The following is an 18,361-nucleotide window of genomic DNA, read 5'->3' as shown; positions in this document are numbered from 1 at the left end:
CACTTCAGGAGACTGTTCGCATTTGGATTCTTATAAAGATTGTGTGTACATGTATGAGTGTGTGCGTATGTATGTGTGTGTATGTTAGGGTAGAGGCTAAAGGATCTATAGGAAAATATACTGTCTGCTTATTCTCAGATTACAGTAGATTGATAAATCTTACTCCTTCTCAAACCCAGCATAAAAAATAATATACCGAAAGGTAGTTTATTATTTCATGCATTGAATACTTAAATAAGAATAAAAGAGGTACACAAAACTAGATTGTTATAATAAAGTTTTAAAAATTAATGAAAAGTATTAAATAATACCTGAACATAAGAATAAAACTGTTATTTAAGATATTTCCATATTGCTTCTTGATCGGCGTCCTCACTTGCAATTTTTTTTTTACCTATGGACAGAATGAACTTTACTATGGGTGCTTAGAATACACTGTTCTACAGATGAACATTAAAAAAGAGTAAGGAATGTAAATTTGTGATTGTCACATTGGGCAGCTGCCCAGGAGCCCACCTTAGAGAGAACCCTGGTTACAAGTGCCATTTTAACAATCGGTTCACCAAACTCAACAAAAAAAATAGGTATCGGTTCTACAGAACCAGTGCCAACCAGCTGAATCCCACCACTGGCCACAGTGTTAGCATAGAGTCTGTTCTCACACAATCTCCAGGCTTCCTGGGTTTGTTACTGGCACTGGACTAAGCAGCAGAGGACCCCACAGCACTCAGGGCTGGGACCTGGTCAGTGGCACAACGTCACCCCAGGGAGGAGGGCCTCACTGGCATGTCACCCTAGAGCCTGTCCCCAAAGTGAACATTGCCAGGACAGCCAAGTAGTCTTTCCTACAGCGGGGGAACTACTTTAAATGACTGGAAATATGAGTAATGTAAACAGAATTTTAAAAATGAGGAAAGCACTCTAAGAGATGTTAGTTACTATCTGAGGCTTATCTGGAGTCCGGAGATTCCCAGCTTGGATTAGAGAGATCTAGGAGTCAACAGCAATTCCTAGTGTGGAAAGCAAGGATGGGCTCTACTTATAAACTGGAGGAACACGTAATCCAAACCGGTAAGCAACATCGTCAACAGGACAGTGAGGCGTAGGTTTTTGTGTATTTCCAAGTAAGAACTACCTATTCAGAAAATACACTGTAGGCCAGTACTGCTATTTGATGGAATCATAGGTGCCAGTGAGGACCTGGCAGGAGAGGAAGAGCAGGCAAAGAAAGTCTATCATTTTTGCTGGTGTAAGACAATTCTTGTAAGACAGAAACATGTAGCCTGACCTGTGGTGGCGCAGTGGATAAAGCGTCGACCTGGAAATGCTGAGGTCGCCGGTTCGAAACCCTGGGCTTGCCTGGTCAAGGCACATATGGGAGTTGATGCTTCCTGCTCCTCCCCCCCCCTTCTCTCTCTCTCTCTCTCTCTCTCTCTCTCTCTCTTCTCTCTCTCTCCTTTCTAAAATGAATAAATAAAAAAAAATTTAAAAAAAGACAGAAACATGTACATGATAAAAGAATTTTATAATATCATTTACATGTCTCCTGCTTGGTTTATCTTAAACTAGATACCCATTTTATATGGCCAACACAACATTTAAAAACTGATTAGTTACCAATGATAAAAAAGTAGAAAATTTAAGAAAATAAATCAAGATTCCTTGCCTCCCTGTCAGGGTAGGGGGCGGGGAAAGAAAATAGTGACTTTAAAATATACCTGACTAAACCTGAACAGAGGCTTCTCAAGACGGACTCCTCACCAGGGCTTCTCCTTGACTTGGCTGGATCACCCTATCTGGCCCACAGGCAGTTCTGATTATGACTCTTTTTTCTTTTATTTTGACAGAGACAGAGAGAGGGACAGATAGGGACAGACAGACAGGAAGGGAGAGAGATAAGAAGCATCAATTCTTTGTGATGGCACCTTATTGTTCAATGATTACTTTTTCATATGTGCCTTGACCAGGAAGGGGCTACAGCAGAGCGAGTGACCCTTTGCTCAAGCCAGTGACCTTGTGCTCAAGTCAGCCATCTTGGGCTTCAAGCCAGTGACCTTTCGTCTCAAGCCAGCAACCATGGGGTCATGTGTATAATCCCACACTCAAGCCAGCAACCATTTGCTCAAGTTGGTGAGCCCACGCTCAAGCTGGATGAGCCTGCCCTCAAGCCAGAGACCTCGGGGTTTTGAACTTGGGTCCTCTGCATCCCAGTCTGATGCTCTATCCACTATGCCACCGCCTGGTCAAACTAATTATAACTCTTAAGATGGCTTTTAGGACCAGAATTCTGAGTCAGCCCTAGGATGACAAATTGTAAAAGAAAAATCTTGATTACTGGGGCAACAAAACTATACAATGAATAGACACAATTACAACGAAGTAATTCTTAGTAAGGTACCCTCATGAATATTCAAGTGTCCCCTCAGTGGGCAATACCACTCCCAGAGAACAGCCACTGATTTAAGGATTTCAGTTAATGTTATGTTACCACTTCTTTTTTAAGATTGTAACACATTTCTGAGATTGCTCACCCTCTCCTTTGATAAAGGGTAAGACCACACCTAAGAACTAGGCATTACCGTATTTCCCCATGTATAAGATGCTCCCATGTATAAGGCATATCTTAATTTTGGGGCCTGAAATTTGAAAAAAATGTATTATATAAAGTTATTGAACTCAATTTTTATTCATCATAAAATTCATACAACTCCTCAACAAGCACAAAAAAGTGGGAAATGCAAGTAAAAAAAAAAATCTACAACCACTGTACAAGATGCACCCAGTTTTTAGACCCCAAATTTTTCATAAAAGGGTGTGTCTTATACATGGGAAATATGGTAATAGTTGATGATTCTTGGTCCTGGCAGGTTGGCTCAGTGGATAGAGCATCAACCCAGTGGGCGGACTTCCCAGGTTCAATGCCCAGTCAGGGCACACAAGAGAAGTGACCATCTGCTTCTCTCCCCATCCCTTTCTTCCTTCTCTCTCTTCCCCTCCTGCAGCCCGTGGTTCAACTGGTCCGAGCATTGCCCCCAGGCACTGAGGATAGCTCGACTGCTTCGAGCATTGGCCCCAGACAGGTGTTGCTGGGTGGATCACGGTTGGGGTGCACGCAGGAATCAGTCTATTTCCCCTCCTTTCACTTCAAAAAATAGTTGACCATTCTCTTTAAGAAATAGTCAGTTTCTTCAAAGACTGACTGTCAACTCCAAACCCACACCCACTGGCTTCTAGACAAAGCGGGTGAAAAGGTAAAGGACATTTTGATAGCTCCCCAAAACTACACTTACATTAAGTATTCAGTGTGTGGTTTTTTCCTGATTTTGTTTCTATCAATTTTTTCTTTCTGACAAAAGGACAGCAACCAATGTTTATCATAAATTCTAATCAAACACACACTCAAAGGAACAAGGTCATGCAAGGATGCAGGGGGCAAGCTCTTGGTGGTCTGGAGTGGAAAGGAGAAGACTAGGATGAATTATAAAGAGCCTGCTATTGCAGGGCATCAGCTTGAAACTTCCATTGTTAAACCCACCGAATGGAAGACCTGACAACTGAATATTTTACTTTATTTCAGACCAATGTTCGTAGCCTAAAAAAATTCATTCTGATGCTATTTATTCATTTTTTTGAATATAACAATTTTTATCTAAATTGATGTTGCTTGTGAAAAATATGCAACAAAGTATACTATATATAAAAATGACTCAAAGGAGTTCAAAATATAAATGATAATTTTAGTAACTGATAGTGATGAGCATATTTTTCTTTATATTTATATATTTCTTTATATTTACATTATAATAGAGATATATTTAAATACATCTCTATTAATTAAACTATTCTAATATTTCAAATGAAAAACTTAAGAACTTCAAACTTTTAAAAATCATACTCTTTGAAATAGGGAATCTGTCTACAGAATACTAGTACTTCAGAAAAATTAATAAAGTATCTTATAATGTTATAAAGTTTATATTCCTCTAAATAAAAAGCCAAAGCCATTCGAAGTCTAGTGTTGCAGTGAAGGGCTCGAATCAAAGAAGTATCTTTTGTCTTTAATTGTTAAATACACTACATCCATACTATGGGAAAAGCTCCGTGCTAGGCAGGGGAAGAGCGGAGTCACAGATGATTAAAAAGGATCACATCATAGCCTTTAACATGCTCTAATTTAAGAGAAAAGATGGACAGTACCCAAACAAGCCAAGAGTCTGAATGCCAAGAGAGTGTGCTGTGAGCTCTGTAATGAGGGGTGAGTAAGGAAAGTACTAAATTTCTGGGTCCAAATTGGAATTCTGCTATTCAGGCGGGTGCTGCTTCAAGCCATCTCAGGAACATAATTAACTTTAGGAAGTTGTATTCATGCCGATGCATGTGCAGGAGAGATAAAATGGGCCATTCTTAGGTTGGATAAACTGGGCTACATTTTAGTCAAATTTTTGTTTTGTGTTGTTTTTACAAACAAATGGAAGTATGCCGAATTTAATAAATGAGCCACTTTTTACTTGTTGCATTAAAACCTATAACAATAGCTTTTCCCGAGTTCACCACACAATGCCAGTAAGGAAACAGTATATAAGAAAATAACAAAAATTACATCCAGTCCATCTAGTGAAGCATTAGTCACATTTGAAGGTACACTTGGGGAGGACACTGGGCAAAAGTAAGCCTTTCTTGTTCATGGAGACATATCACTTGACAAAATACTGTATCTTACAGTGCTGAGATCTACCAAAACAAACAAATAAAGCATTCTGCCCCTAATTAACACAGTAGCTCCTGTCTGCTCTATTTAAAAATTAATTTTATGTGATTTTCCATAAATAAACCTAAGTTAAAGACTCCAGATGCAATTGCTTTCCTTGTTAAAAAGAAATTTAGATTTATGCTAGAAGAAGAAGGATCATAAAAACTGCCCAATGAAGTCAGGATAGAAACTGGCCTATTTTTTAATATGTATAAATATAATATATTATGTATAAAAATATATATACTTATATTTTTAATATATATATATATATTTCATTAATGTTTTACTCCTTAATACAAAACAAAAGTTGTAAGAATTGATGAAACTATACAGTTCAGTTTGAATTCCCTGATTCACTAAGTAAGACGACGGGTTTAGACAATGGTCCCAAGTAAAACACCCTTACTTTTCACGCCCTGAGTTATTTCCCACTCTACAAACTGTGGGCGAGGCAAAAATAGGTTTGCAGGTGTTCGCATGGGAAATAATGCAATAGTTAAAAAACAGTAATACAACAATAAACTGTGCCATGCACTCACAGCTGTAAGCCCACTTTGCCCACCCCGTAGGAAGTGAAGCTGTGTCCAGATGGAGGTGCGCGCCCCTTAGAGAGCATGGCCAGCCCGCTGGGTCTGAGCTGGAAACGTCAGCAGACGCCATTTGCAGATCCCAAGTGAGGAGAACCACTGACTTCAGTCTCCTCTTAGAACAGGGGTCCCCAAACTACGGCCCGCGGGCCACATGCGGCCCCCTGAGGCCATTTATCCGGCCCCCGCCGCACTTCCGGAAGGGGCACCTCTTTCATTGGTGGTCAGTGAGAGGAGCATAGTTCCCATTGAAATACTGGTCAGTTTGTTGATTTAAATTTACTTGTTCTTTATTTTAAATATTGTATTTGTTCCCGTTTTGTTTTTTTACTTTAAAATAAGATATATGCAGTGTGCATAGGAATTTGGTCATAGTTTTTTTTTATAGTCCGGCCCTCCAACGGTCTGAGGGACAGTGATCTGGGCCCCTGTGTAAAAAGTTTGGGGACCCCTGTCTTAGCACCTCTGTACGTACAGTTAGACTCGAACTTCAGAGCTAAGATATACCGAAAGGACATTGTATTAAGCTGTCCTAATGGTATAGGATAAAAAGGAGCCGTGCCGGAAGCTAGAGGGCATTACTAACAGAAATCAGCAGGACAGTTGTGCCTTGAGATGGCTGGTGACAACCCAGCAGGTTCAGGGCTGGTGCCTGGTCACATGGCAGAAGGGCTCACACTGCAGAGGCCCTGGAGGCTTCGCCTGACTTCCTAGAGTTGGGACAGCTGGTTGAGCAGGACCTACGACAGGCTCAGGGAGTTTGAACAATGCATGATACCAGTAAGCACCCCGAAGAGAGTCGCGCTAGCTTGTGTTCTGGCCTCAAGAGGAAGATCACTTGGCCCCTTGTGGAGTCTGATGTGTTTTGATGCCCAAAGTATTTGAGTTGAATGCCAAGGCCATGCTCACTCAGAAAAATCTGCGGCTTAGAAGTAGAAGTCGCCATGACTGATAGGGGTTTGGTTACTTCCCTGTAGAGAATGTTTCTCTGTATCCCTGCCATCCCCTGGCTGGAGCAGAGGCCGCTGCACGGGTACACTGCCGGGTGCCTGTGAGCAGTTCTCCTCAGGGCCTGCAGCTATAACACCCTCAGAAGGTCGGGCCTCAGGTGATGGGGACATTAAACTGCCTTATTCCAGGTCGCTAGGTTCATAGCTGTTCTCATAATTACAGTCTTCTGGCCTCTATGGGCAGGGTGGGGTGTACTCCCTGTAAAGGAAAAGCAGCGCCTGTCCGTGCTTTTAAGAGTCTAGAAACAAGGGCCGAGGCATGCATGCAATGGATGCGGAAACTGGGTCAGCTACAGCTCAGATACGAAAGTAATATACTATGCGTTTTAGTAATATAGTTAGTATTTATTGGGGCCAGCACATCAACAGGAAGAATTTGTTTTCTCCTAACACTTAAAAACATATTTTTTACTTATGTATTGATTAGCCAGACAGATAGACAGACAGACATTGGTTTGCTGTTCCACTTAGCTGAGCATTCATTGGTTGCTTCCTGTATGTGCCCTGACCAGGGATCGAACCCTCAATCTTGGTGTATTGGGATGATGCTCTACCCAGCTGAGCAACTGAGCTACCCTGCCAGGGTTTCTCTTAACACTCTTAGGAGATGAATACTATTATTACACCCTTGGTACTCCTGGGGAAAACGAGGGACACCAAACGAAGTACCTTGCCCAAGGTCACATCTAGTAAGCCACAGAGCCAAGGTATGCATGCAAGCCTTTGTCTGCAGGGCCCAGACTCCCTGGCTCCCAGACTCCAGCATCTGTCTCTGAGGGGGAAGGGGATGGGCAAAGGCTCCTTTGATTCACAGCTTACTAGGAAACTTCACAAAGTTCTCTTTTCACTAAACCAGACAAGGATACAGTATCCTCACTACTGTGAGTTATCAGAAATAACTGGGATTCAAAGAATGCACAAACTACACATATTTGAAAGGCTTTTAAAGACACTTTTATAAAGAAGGAAGTGGAAAAAGCTTTTACTTAGCTAATTCTCCAATGACAGCTCAAAAAGAAGATTAAAACATGCCGGCAGAGTTTCAAGTATTTGTAGACCTATAGCAATAGTAAACGGAAATAAGCTGATGACTATACGGTGTTGCCCACTAATAACGAGAGTGTGTGGATGTTACAGGGCAAGAGGCCTCTCTGAGTTTTATTGTGTGACTCGTATAGCAAGGGGGTTGACAATCAGACAGCCTTGGACTTAGCCAGGCCTCTGCATGTCCTAAGTCACCTCGGACTTCCCAACCTTCAATAATAGCCCTTAAGCTGCTAGTTATCAAGCACCAACTATGTACATGAGTTATCTCATTTAATTTTCATGCTTCCCTTATGAAGTACAAACATCATCACATTATAGATTTGCAAACTGAGTTCAGAGGGGTTCAGTTACTCATCTAAATTTACACTGCTACCCAGTAGAAGCTGAGCTTCTAACCAGGTTTGTTAGGGTCTAAAACCCAAGTGGCTGCCCCTTATTATTCTCTGACATTTTCCTCCTATAAAACAACAACAAGGCCCTGGCCGGTTGGCTCAGTGGTAGAGCATCGGCCTGGCGTGCGGGAGTCCCGAATTCGATTCCCAGCCAGGGCACACAGGAGAAGCGCCCATCTGCTTCTCCACCCCTCCCCCTCTCCTTCCTCTCTGTCTCTCTCTTCCCCTCTTGCAGCCAAGGCTCCATTGGAGCAAAGATGGCCCGGGCGCTGAGGATGGCTCCATGGCCTCTGCCTCAGGCTCTAGAATGGCTCTGGCTGCAACAGAGCGACGCCCCGCGATGGGCAGAGCATCACCCCCTGGTGGGCATGCCAGGTGGATCCCGGTCGGGCGCATGTGGGAGTCTGTCTGACTGCCTCCCCGTTTCCAGCTTCGGAAAAATACAAAAAAAACCCCACAAAAAACCCAACAACAACAACAACAAAATTAGTGCCTATATTCCCCACACTCTTTTTACATTAAAATTTTCCTTATAAAGAGTTCCCAATGAACCTTTAATAGAATATAATTAAACTATCAGGCTAAATCCAGAAATAGTGGCTCGTACAGGATATATTAGGGTAATCATACGAGGTCCAGGTTAGAGGAGGCCTTAACAGGTCAGTTTGCTTAACTTCCCTCTGACCAACAAGCCCATTCAACCATCATCCAGACGACCGAAGGACAGGAGCCAGCTGACAGATTAGATGGATGTCGGTGCACATGTGTGGGGACACACTTCTTGCTTCATGCAGCCAGAGCACGCGCTAGGGTGGAAGAGTCTCAGCGGCCGGCTATTACTTATATGGCTGCATATTAAGTCCATGTAGTCTAAATAATAATCACAAGGCACTATTCTTCTTAATGTAGTTTCTGAAAACCTGACTTTGAAATAGGACTTTGAATAAAGCTTGCAGACTCAACCTGTTTCCACATACACTCACGCCCGGCTATTGTGGAAAAGAAATCCCTACCTGGTGGGTAAACAGGCATCTTGGGAGAATGATTGTAAACGTCAGCTTGCCTCCGCCACATGCTGCAGGCAGCTCTTTGAAACTAGGGCTTTCATCAAATTTTCTCTTTTATCCTTTTGTTTCATGTGGTCTTCAGAAATACTTCCTATTTCTATTGAGATTTTTTTTTTTCCCATTGGAAGTACCAGTATTGTTTAAATATAACAGAATGGGTGCTAAATATTGAATGACATGTTGCATTTGCATTTAGTGACAAATGTACATCCGTTAATATATGTTATAGAAAAGAGGCAGAGGTATAGTAATTCTGATTAAAATAGTTATATTTACATATAACAAATGTGCATGTAGGTGAATAGCTAACATTTGCTGTTTTGACCAAGAATGTGTAGCTCTTTAATTATTTTCATATAGTTACAACTTCTGCAATTTCTATTTACCATAATGGCTGAGACAGGAATTTTACTGTAATTAATATAAATGTTCTCAGATTTCTAAAAGATCTATAGTAATTTTAGAAACAATAGTAAATATAATTAATCAGGATAAAATTGATGTTGCTTGTATGCGAAATTCTGTCAAACATGTTATTGAGATAAATTATTCCTTATGGAAAATGTTGAAAATGCATGTATTTTAATTTATACAGATATATTTAATTATACATGGATGAAATATGATAAAAACTAGGTATCTTCTACTCAATTTATTTTATATTAATTTTAAGAGCATACTGTCATGATATTATATTCATCTCATACCCTTTCTTAACACTTGTGGCATCAAAAGAGTGTACCCTCAAAAGAACACGTTTTGAGTAAAGAGAAAAATGATAAAAACTGCTTTACTTGGAGAGTAAAGAAAATAAATGTAAAGGTTTTGTAACAGTTTTTAAGAAAAAGAAGATTTCAAATGAGTCCAGCCAAGGCTCAAATGGGTTAATACTCATAAAAAAATGAACAATTAAGTCATTAATTTGTGAGAGGTTTATAAAACATTCTAACAAAATATAACTGACGGACATTTCTGTTTTTAGTCATTATAGCCTAGATGTAAAAGAATTCCATGAGTTAGTATGATCTGAATAGACATTCCATGTTCTACTAGAGGCTGACCTTCAGCAACTCTTTTATTTTTTAATTTTTTTTAAACACATTTTTTTAAATTTTATTTATTCATTTTTAGAGAGGAGAGAGAGATAGAGAAACAGAGAGAGAGAAGGGGGAGAAGCTGGAAGCATCAACTCCCATATGTGCCTTGACCAGGCAAGCCCAGGGTTTCGAACCGGCGACCTCAGCATTTCCAGGTTGACGCTTTATCCACTGCGCCACCACAGGTCAGGCCCAGCAATTCTTTTTTATAGAAGGATAGCTCTTCAGAAGGCAACACAATCTTAGCTAAACTAATCATTGAAATGCTTCCCAATAAAGTTTTCTGCTCCACCTAAGATCTCAGGCCACCTGGCCTAGCCTGCTGATAAGACAGTAATTATAACATTTCCTCAGCAGGACAGATTTCCAATTGTATTTCAGGAAACATTAATGAACTTGTTCACCCACACTTTCTTTTGGGCCCAGTCTGTCTTTGTGACCAATGGCACATACCACATACTTGCGTGATCCGACTCAGTGCTATGGGTTGAAGAACAATAGACTGACTAGCCCGTACAGGACTGGAACTTGACGTGGGACTAGCACGCAAAATGACTCTACTGAAACTTACACCTGAGGTTACTCTCTTCTCCTCTCTCTCCTTCCCTTGTTTCATTTCCCCACTGCTCCCTCCTTTTAACTGAGCACTCCTATGTGACAGGAGGAAACATGTCATCAACTGACACTTCTAGATTTGAACTGACTAAACAAAGAGAGCCTTTGGGAGAACCATTGAGTATGTTTAAATAATGAAATATAGTAATGAGCTTCTAGAATAGTACTGTCACCATTGGCTGATATTTTGAAATTGGGAGGGACTTCAGATATCATCTGGTGCCAATCTCTTAATTTACAAATGAGGAAACTAAGGCCCAAAGAAGTTCAGAACCAGAAAGTTAGTTATAACGACAGCTCTAGAAATTCAGTCTGAATTCAGGGTTCCTCTGGGGGTCAGGAAGCAGCTAAAATGGCTGAAACAGGTCAAAGGGTATCAAATTCAAGCTATAAAATAAATAAGTCACAGCAGGTAATGTATAGCACAGTAACTTAAGTTAATAATACTACACTGGACATTTGAAAATTGCTAAGAGGATAGATCTTAAAAGTCCTAATCACAAGAAAAAAAATCTTTGTAAGTATATAATTGGTAACAGACATTAACTAGATACTGCATTTCCTCATGTATAAGAAGCTCCCATGTATAAAATGCACCTTAATTTTGGGGTCCAAAATTTGAAAATAAACCTATTACATAAAGTTATTGAACTCATTTTATTCATCATAAAACTCATACAACACCTTATCACTTTCAAAACTCCCATCCATTAGCTTGTCCTCATCTATGTCTGATGACAAATCACTGTCTTTCAACAATGAGTGCAAAAAGAAGCGTGAAAAAGCAGGAAATGCAAGTAAAAAAAATCTACAACCACCGTATAATACCCAGTTTTTAGACCCCAACTTTTTAGAAAAAAAGTGCATCTTATACATGGGGGAATATTGTATATTGTGGTGACCATTTTGCAATGTATGCTTTACACCTGACACTATAAGATGTTATATGTCAATTAAACCTCATTAAAAATATATTCAGAGTCACTTGCCACAAAACAGTGTAGCTTATTACACAGCAATTGCACTTCGGCAACTTATCCATGATTAATATCATGTTTTAACTATTCTGTCTAAAAATAAAACTTTTAAAATACTAATTTAAAATTTTGGGAAAAACCCTGAACAATTAGAAGTTTTAAGATTATATCACACGGCTGTGCAGGTCTATATCATATAAGTTTTATACTTATAGGCCTAGAATATTGGCAAACTTCCCTTACAGATAGGACATTCTCTATATTGAAAACTATAAATTCAAAAGAGGCACGGCTGTGACAACAGCCCTTTTAAAATTATTATCTGTAACTGATCATGTCAATTTGACATGAGTTATTGGCATTTAGTCTAAAGTTGTATGAAGTCCATGTGTTATCATAGGCAATATCTTCAAATATATAATTTAAACCATACCCTCCATGACTACCTGACAGACCTTGGAAGAACAATGAATTAATCCAGCAGAAATAGACCCTTGGAAGATGAATTAACATTTAATGAAGGTCATAAGGGCAACTTCTTGCCAGGTGATACAATAGTCCACATATTTCCACAACTTCAATTTCTCCAAAATATTTAGTTTTAATAGGCAGGCATAGAAGAGTCCAGTGTTGCTTAAAATTTATACAAAATCATAAGCTATCTACATAAATATCAAGGTGGAGAGAGATGATGTATGTCCAGGGGAAAAATATATGAGAGGCAAGACAGAAAGAAAATAGAAAGTAAAAGGAAAGAGATGGAGGAAGAAATAAAAATAAATAAAAGGATAAATAGCTAAAAAAGAAGGGTAAAGAAAAGAGGTACAGAGAAGTGAAATGAAAAAGAAAAAAAGAATAAAAAACATGAGGAATCAAATGATGGGTGATAAAAGGAATAGAGGATGCACGACAAGTGGTAAGGAAGAGTTGACATGATGGGGACCAGTCAGTGACACATACAGCTGGGACACAACAGGTCTGTCCTGAGGCCTGGCTACAACAATAAATGTCACGTGAGGATGAAGGTAGGAAAAGAAAACTACGTATGTGTTCACATTCGGACACTAACTTACCTCTTACATGTTGCTGTTACCCAAGGGTGTATCTTTATCCCGACTTCCTTCTTCTCACTCTACAGTAACTTTGAGTGACCTCATCCAAACCCCTGGCTTCCACACCAAGATATGGTGATGACTTTGACTACGGAAAGTATTACTCCCAGTCCACACCAGCGTATCCAACTGCCTAGTGGGTATTGCCACTTTATAGGAATTGTGAACTTAAAAAGTACAAAGCTGAACTCACCATTTTCACTCCCCAAATATGTTCCACTTTCTATATTTCACATTTTGGTCATTGGTAGTATCTCCACTGAGTTATTTAAGCCAGTAACTAGATTCTTTCTACATCGTTCTGTCTCCCTCAGCTTCTGCCTCCAAATGGCTACTAACATGTAACTCATAATTTTTCTAGAGTTATCCCTTCTCTTCGCTCAACTGGTCTTTCTGACTTCAGTTCTTTTTCTGTACACTGTGCTCAACCCTAACATCGAGTGATCTTTATAAGATAAAAGTTACCTCACACTTTTCTAATTGCTTAAAGGCCAGCAGCAGATTTTAGGGCCAAGTCCAGACTCCTTAGATGACCAAACAAGACTTTCAGGAACTTACTTACCCAACCTCTCCACCCTCACCCAGGACTATCCACGACTTTCCTCCCATTCTATAAGTATGTTAAAACTATACAGAAAATAAATAAGACCTGAATATTCCCTGTTTGGGAAAATGTATCCTATTATTCCTTTACCGTCTATATTTTCATGTTGATAATTTTTATATAAATTGAACATTGTATTATTAAGCAAGTTTTTACTTTTTTTCACAAGACAAAAGACACTATATTTTTCAAGTATCAGAGGTAAGGATTGCTTATTAAAGCCGTAACTGTGTCCTCCTCCCCCATACCTCCCCTCGGCTAGACAGTGTGATCTTCTAACAGGCGATGTGCTCTCGTTCTTGTCCTTGACCATAGATAGCCAGGCCTTGCGTTTCTGCCAGGCTGTTCTTTGAGTCTCTTTCTCATGGGTTACTGGGCTGATGCACTCCCTAGCATGGTGCCTGCTTATAACATGGGCTCAGTACCATCATTATCTTCATTATAAAGGAAGTTCTTTCTTATATCCTTAAGAACATCAAATATGTTAATAGGTCCGTAATTGTAAGGACCAAGAGAAGATCAGAAAATAAGCAGGGCACTAATGGAACAGGGAACTTAAGGGTTACAGGCAGGTCCTGCTCCTGTTCTGTTAGGAATAACATGCCCAAGGTCGTTCAAGAAGCAGAGACAGATAGGGACTCTGGGAGGCTGAGAGAGAAGAAAAAAAAAAAAAAGAAAAAGAGACAAACGTCTGCATTCTATTGGTTAAAAGACCCTTATCAGAAGTTTAGGTTTGGAATTCGCCAGTGAGCTAGACCCCAGCCCCTGTTGCTATGCTATGTGCAGCCCCCTTAGCAAATAGGTTACCGCCACATCTGCTTCTGTATTATGCTTGCTTGCTTAGCTTATAAAAAGATTTAGCTGTGAGCGCTAGGTGCGATTCCCATCTGCAGCTCCTTGCGAGCACAGTGTCTCTGGACACCTTGGGAATTTGCCCCTGCGCAGGTAAAACTGGCCAATAAAGTTACATCTATACTCCTGAAAGTCTCCGACGTTTGTTCTTGTACCCGGTGGATGTTACAGTAATAAGTATTAAAAATTTCCTGATGAATAAACAATTTAAAAAATTTTGCAGAGCTGTACATACTGACTTATGGGAAAACACATGATTTTTTACTTTGCATATTAATACAAAATAACAGCCATTTACTCTGAATTTTGTCTCATAACCATGAATGCTATATGATGAAAAATGTCAACAGTCAGAGTCCCAGATGTGTCCTAGTCATCAAAACGAATTCATAACAATATTTTCGTGCACATAAAGCAACTTGGCAACAATGGGATAGAACCACATCTCTGGCAATAGGAGGCACTCACCTTTTCTTCATGATCAACACAACTCCAAGAAATATAATAACAAACAGCAAGATGCCAGCAATGACTCCAGCAATTTTAACTGTGTGGTCTGTTTGTTTCTCGGGTTCCGGAACAGGTTTGGGAGTAGCAGCTCCTAAAGAGAAAAGGAAATAAAAAATAAAAGAGGGTGAGTAAAAAAGAACAAAGATGTTATATTAAAACAATTTTGCTGCATGTAACAGAGCAATAAGACTTATCAGAGCCTGCAGACAGAGAAGCTTTGACTTTTCAACAGCTTTCATATGCATGAAAGGAGTGTAATTGTTCACATTGTTCTTCAATGTTTTACTAAATTATAACATGAGCTGGATAGCACACCCATAACTGACCCTTTCATAAGAAACTCTTCTCAAACACAGCTTTTTATATTTTTATTAACTCTGTTGGCTCCCTGCTCTTTTAAAACTTGCTAATAACAGCACAATAGCTATCCTAAACCTTTGTGCAAAGTTGATTTGCTAGAACATTCTCCTCAATTACTTTTCATAAATGAGGTAGTAATTCCGTAACATATTAACCCAAACACCTGGCAAAGTGAGATAAGCTCCTGTACCATGCATTTCACCAGCAACTGTTTCTTCTATTTGTTTGTTAGTTTGTTTTAAACACAATAGAGATTTTTTCCCTGCCTTTGGAAATCTAAATCTAGGTCACATCTGGTAGGCAGAAGACTCCTTGTAAGCAATTTATACAAAGTACGAAGCAGCTGCTGATCACACCGCTGGTGCCTCGTTTACTATCTGTTTAAATGAGATAACCAGGCCCTTCTGGGGGCGGCTGTCTGAGCTCTCCCGCCTTCCCACTTCCAAAACACCGTTTGTCCTGTTTATGGCACGATGTGATAGAATGTCACATCAGCGTCTGATGAAATATCCATTTCCTCTGCTAAATGAGCTCAGGATGAAAAATATTAGAAAGGCAATGCTCAATTCACTAAACAGAATCCATTTTTTAAAAGGGCCTCTACTTTTTTAATCAGAATGAGATAGTGCTCAGCATCCGAGCCAACACATCACCCTCCCTAGGTTGACAAATCATCCTGAAAGGAGAAAAAGTGTATGTTCAAATTTCTCAGCTTAGAATTTTCTTCTTGTTTTTTTTTTCTGGTAAAAAGGTAATTAAAACTGAATGTCGGCACCACCCCTTTCTACCCTTTTCTTCGGGTTTTCTGTTCATGCTTTGTCTGGTTCTTGCAACTTAAGCACTGTCGTGTCTTGTGCATTCTAGATCGGGTCTAAGACGAGTCATCTCAGAGAAATAGCGACTGTCAAGCTATAATTTCTCATCTGTTTCCATTGGGAATATACTAACAAGGCTTCCTTCAAAAGGCATTCATCTCAAAGTTTTACAGGTGACTGCAGCCTGAGCACAGCTGTGGCCATCAGACTGGACAGGCTAGTCAAGATCAGGGAGGAACACAAGGCCGAGACATCCGAATTTCACCTCCCACGTACGTGCCAATCAACGTGACAATGGTAATGAAAGCAGTGATATAAAATCACACCTTATTAAATACACACCCTTCTGAGTAACCCTTCACAGGTCATTTTTATTTTTGACAACTTCAGGAGGATGTCCTGCTCTTTTGTCCAAATGTATATCTCTCAAACTAAGTTGTCCTTATAAACTTTGAAAATATTAATGTTTACTGCTTTTACTGCAATTACATCTTAAGTTCACTACTCCAATATGTCATTGGAAATACAACCAAGGGATAGATTTGGCTGATACTTTACACTAAACAAATTGCTGAGAAAACTTGAAAGATAAAATGTGCGTGTTATAAAAAAGACGAAAGAAAAGGAAAAAAAAAAGCAATCCATGTGAAATAACATATTTCAAATAAAAAAAACAAAAAAAGGTCCAATGTTTATAATTCTGATTTTTCTATCAAATTAAAAAATCTTAAAAAAAAATTAAAATAAAGTTGGTTTTCTTCTTCCAAGTGTTGGCATATTGGAAGCCATTCATGTATCTCACTAGTTACAGATTGCAAGTTCTCCAAACATATTTTCTACATAAATGATCCACTAAATTTTTTATAACTAAATAATGCCAATAAATACAACACTTGGGAAAGAAACCTTTCTAAAATCCTTAATGTAGCTAAAAAAAAATCTGAATGTAAAAATATAACATGGCTAGAACGCATACATTATAAACACTCGGTAAGAGGAACATTTTTCCTGATCAAATGTCATGTGTTTATTTCTGTTAACCAGGCAACTAGATACATGTCCCGTTAGCTGTCACCTGTGTGCTGTGAGAACTGGTGAGTGACTGCAGTCACTGAGTCTCCTTCCCTTTAGGAAGCAGGCAAACACATGCTCTATATCAGGGGTCCCCAAACTACGGACTGCTGGCCGCATGCGGCCCCCTGAGGCCATTTATCTGGCCCCCGTCACACTTCCGAAAGGGGCACCTCTTTCATTGGTGGTCAGTGAGAGGATGCATCCTGTGCTCCTGGAGTACTGTATGTGGCGGCGCCGCAAAGCGCGGCGGCGCTCACGTACAGTACTACTTCCGGTGACGTGGGACGCACGCCTCACGGCTCCAGAAGCGCATCATATCACTTGTTAGGGCTAGCAGTGACAAATATGGAACCGGACATTGACCATCTCATTAGCCAAAAGCAGGCCCATAGTTCCCATTGAAATACTGGTCAGTTTGTTGATTTAAATTTACTTGTTCTTTATTTTAAATACTGTATTTGTTCCCGTTTTGTTTTTTTACTTTAAAACAAGATATGTGCAGTGTGCATAGGAATTTGTTCATATTTTTTTTTATAGTCCAGCCCTCCAACAGTGAACTGGCCCCCTGTGTAAAAAGTTTGGGGACCCCTGCTCTATATAGCCAGCCTGACCTCAGTTTTATCATTCTTTAGCACTTACTTTGAACCCCTCTCACACAACAGGTAAAGAAAAGGAGATGCTCTCTGTCTGCAGGACCTGGCTGCACTGTGATCAGGGCAGCAATCATACAAAATGGGAGGGACTCAGACGAGGCGAGGGGGGCTGCCCGGCGCTGTCTGTGAGCCACCACCCTCTGTCTGAGCCGCCTGAACTCTGCGATGTGCCTGAATAAAGGGACCGACTCCAATGTCTGGGTTCCGCACTATGGGGAAGCATGAAGAGAGGTTCAGCTGGGCTGAAGTAAGTCACGGCCCTGCACTACCCTCACGGAGGTGTGTGTCATTACCTCCAGGCTCACCCTGGGTGCGCGTCCTGTCTGCCTCCTTCGCCTGCGCGGCCTGCAGCCCTTCCTGAAATGCGAGTCTTTACATCCTCCTTCACAGCCAGCTCTTCTCTCCACTTTGTTTCTTTGGAAACATGTGACTGTGAGCTATCAGTCCACCTCCACAGAGGACAATTTAGTGACAGAATGTGGTCACAAATGATAGCTTGTTACCCCCACTACCACCCCAATCTCGAAATGTAACAGTGTTATAACTCACACACTGTTTGGCAAGAGTTGTTTTCATAAAGTTCACTTTCTAATGGCATAAAACTTCTGTCCTCTTTTTTGTAATGGAGGGTATAAATTCTAATTTTTCATGGAAAGAGTTTTTTCCCCCTTTTGCTGTGCATTCTGTTTAGAGTTTACTGCACATTTAGGTCCTTTTAAAGAGAATAAATTCAAATGTATATGTTTACCAATGGGCATTATCCAGGCTTAAATATATTCATTAAAGTGGTGAGTAAGCTAAGTATCTCTGGGAGGCAGGCTATGTAGCTGCTAGAA

General features: G+C 40.1%; 1 protein-coding gene across 4 annotated transcripts in view; it reads right to left on the bottom strand.

Annotated features, from left to right (window-relative positions):
* PTPRM (protein tyrosine phosphatase receptor type M) overlaps positions 1-18,361 on the bottom strand; it is an 893,280-nt gene that overhangs the window by 248,662 nt on the left and 626,257 nt on the right. For all 4 annotated transcript variants that reach the window (XM_066353181.1, XM_066353183.1, XM_066353180.1 and 1 more), the window contains one exon: positions 14,582-14,714. In XM_066353181.1, coding sequence (XP_066209278.1) covers positions 14,582-14,714 — 133 coding nt within the window. The remainder of the gene's footprint in view (positions 1-14,581; positions 14,715-18,361) is intronic.

Source organism: Saccopteryx leptura, chromosome 11, assembly GCF_036850995.1.
Source record: "Saccopteryx leptura isolate mSacLep1 chromosome 11, mSacLep1_pri_phased_curated, whole genome shotgun sequence".
In the NCBI taxonomy this organism is placed as follows: domain Eukaryota; kingdom Metazoa; phylum Chordata; class Mammalia; order Chiroptera; family Emballonuridae; genus Saccopteryx; species Saccopteryx leptura.
This window is presented reverse-complemented; position numbering and strand designations above follow the sequence as displayed.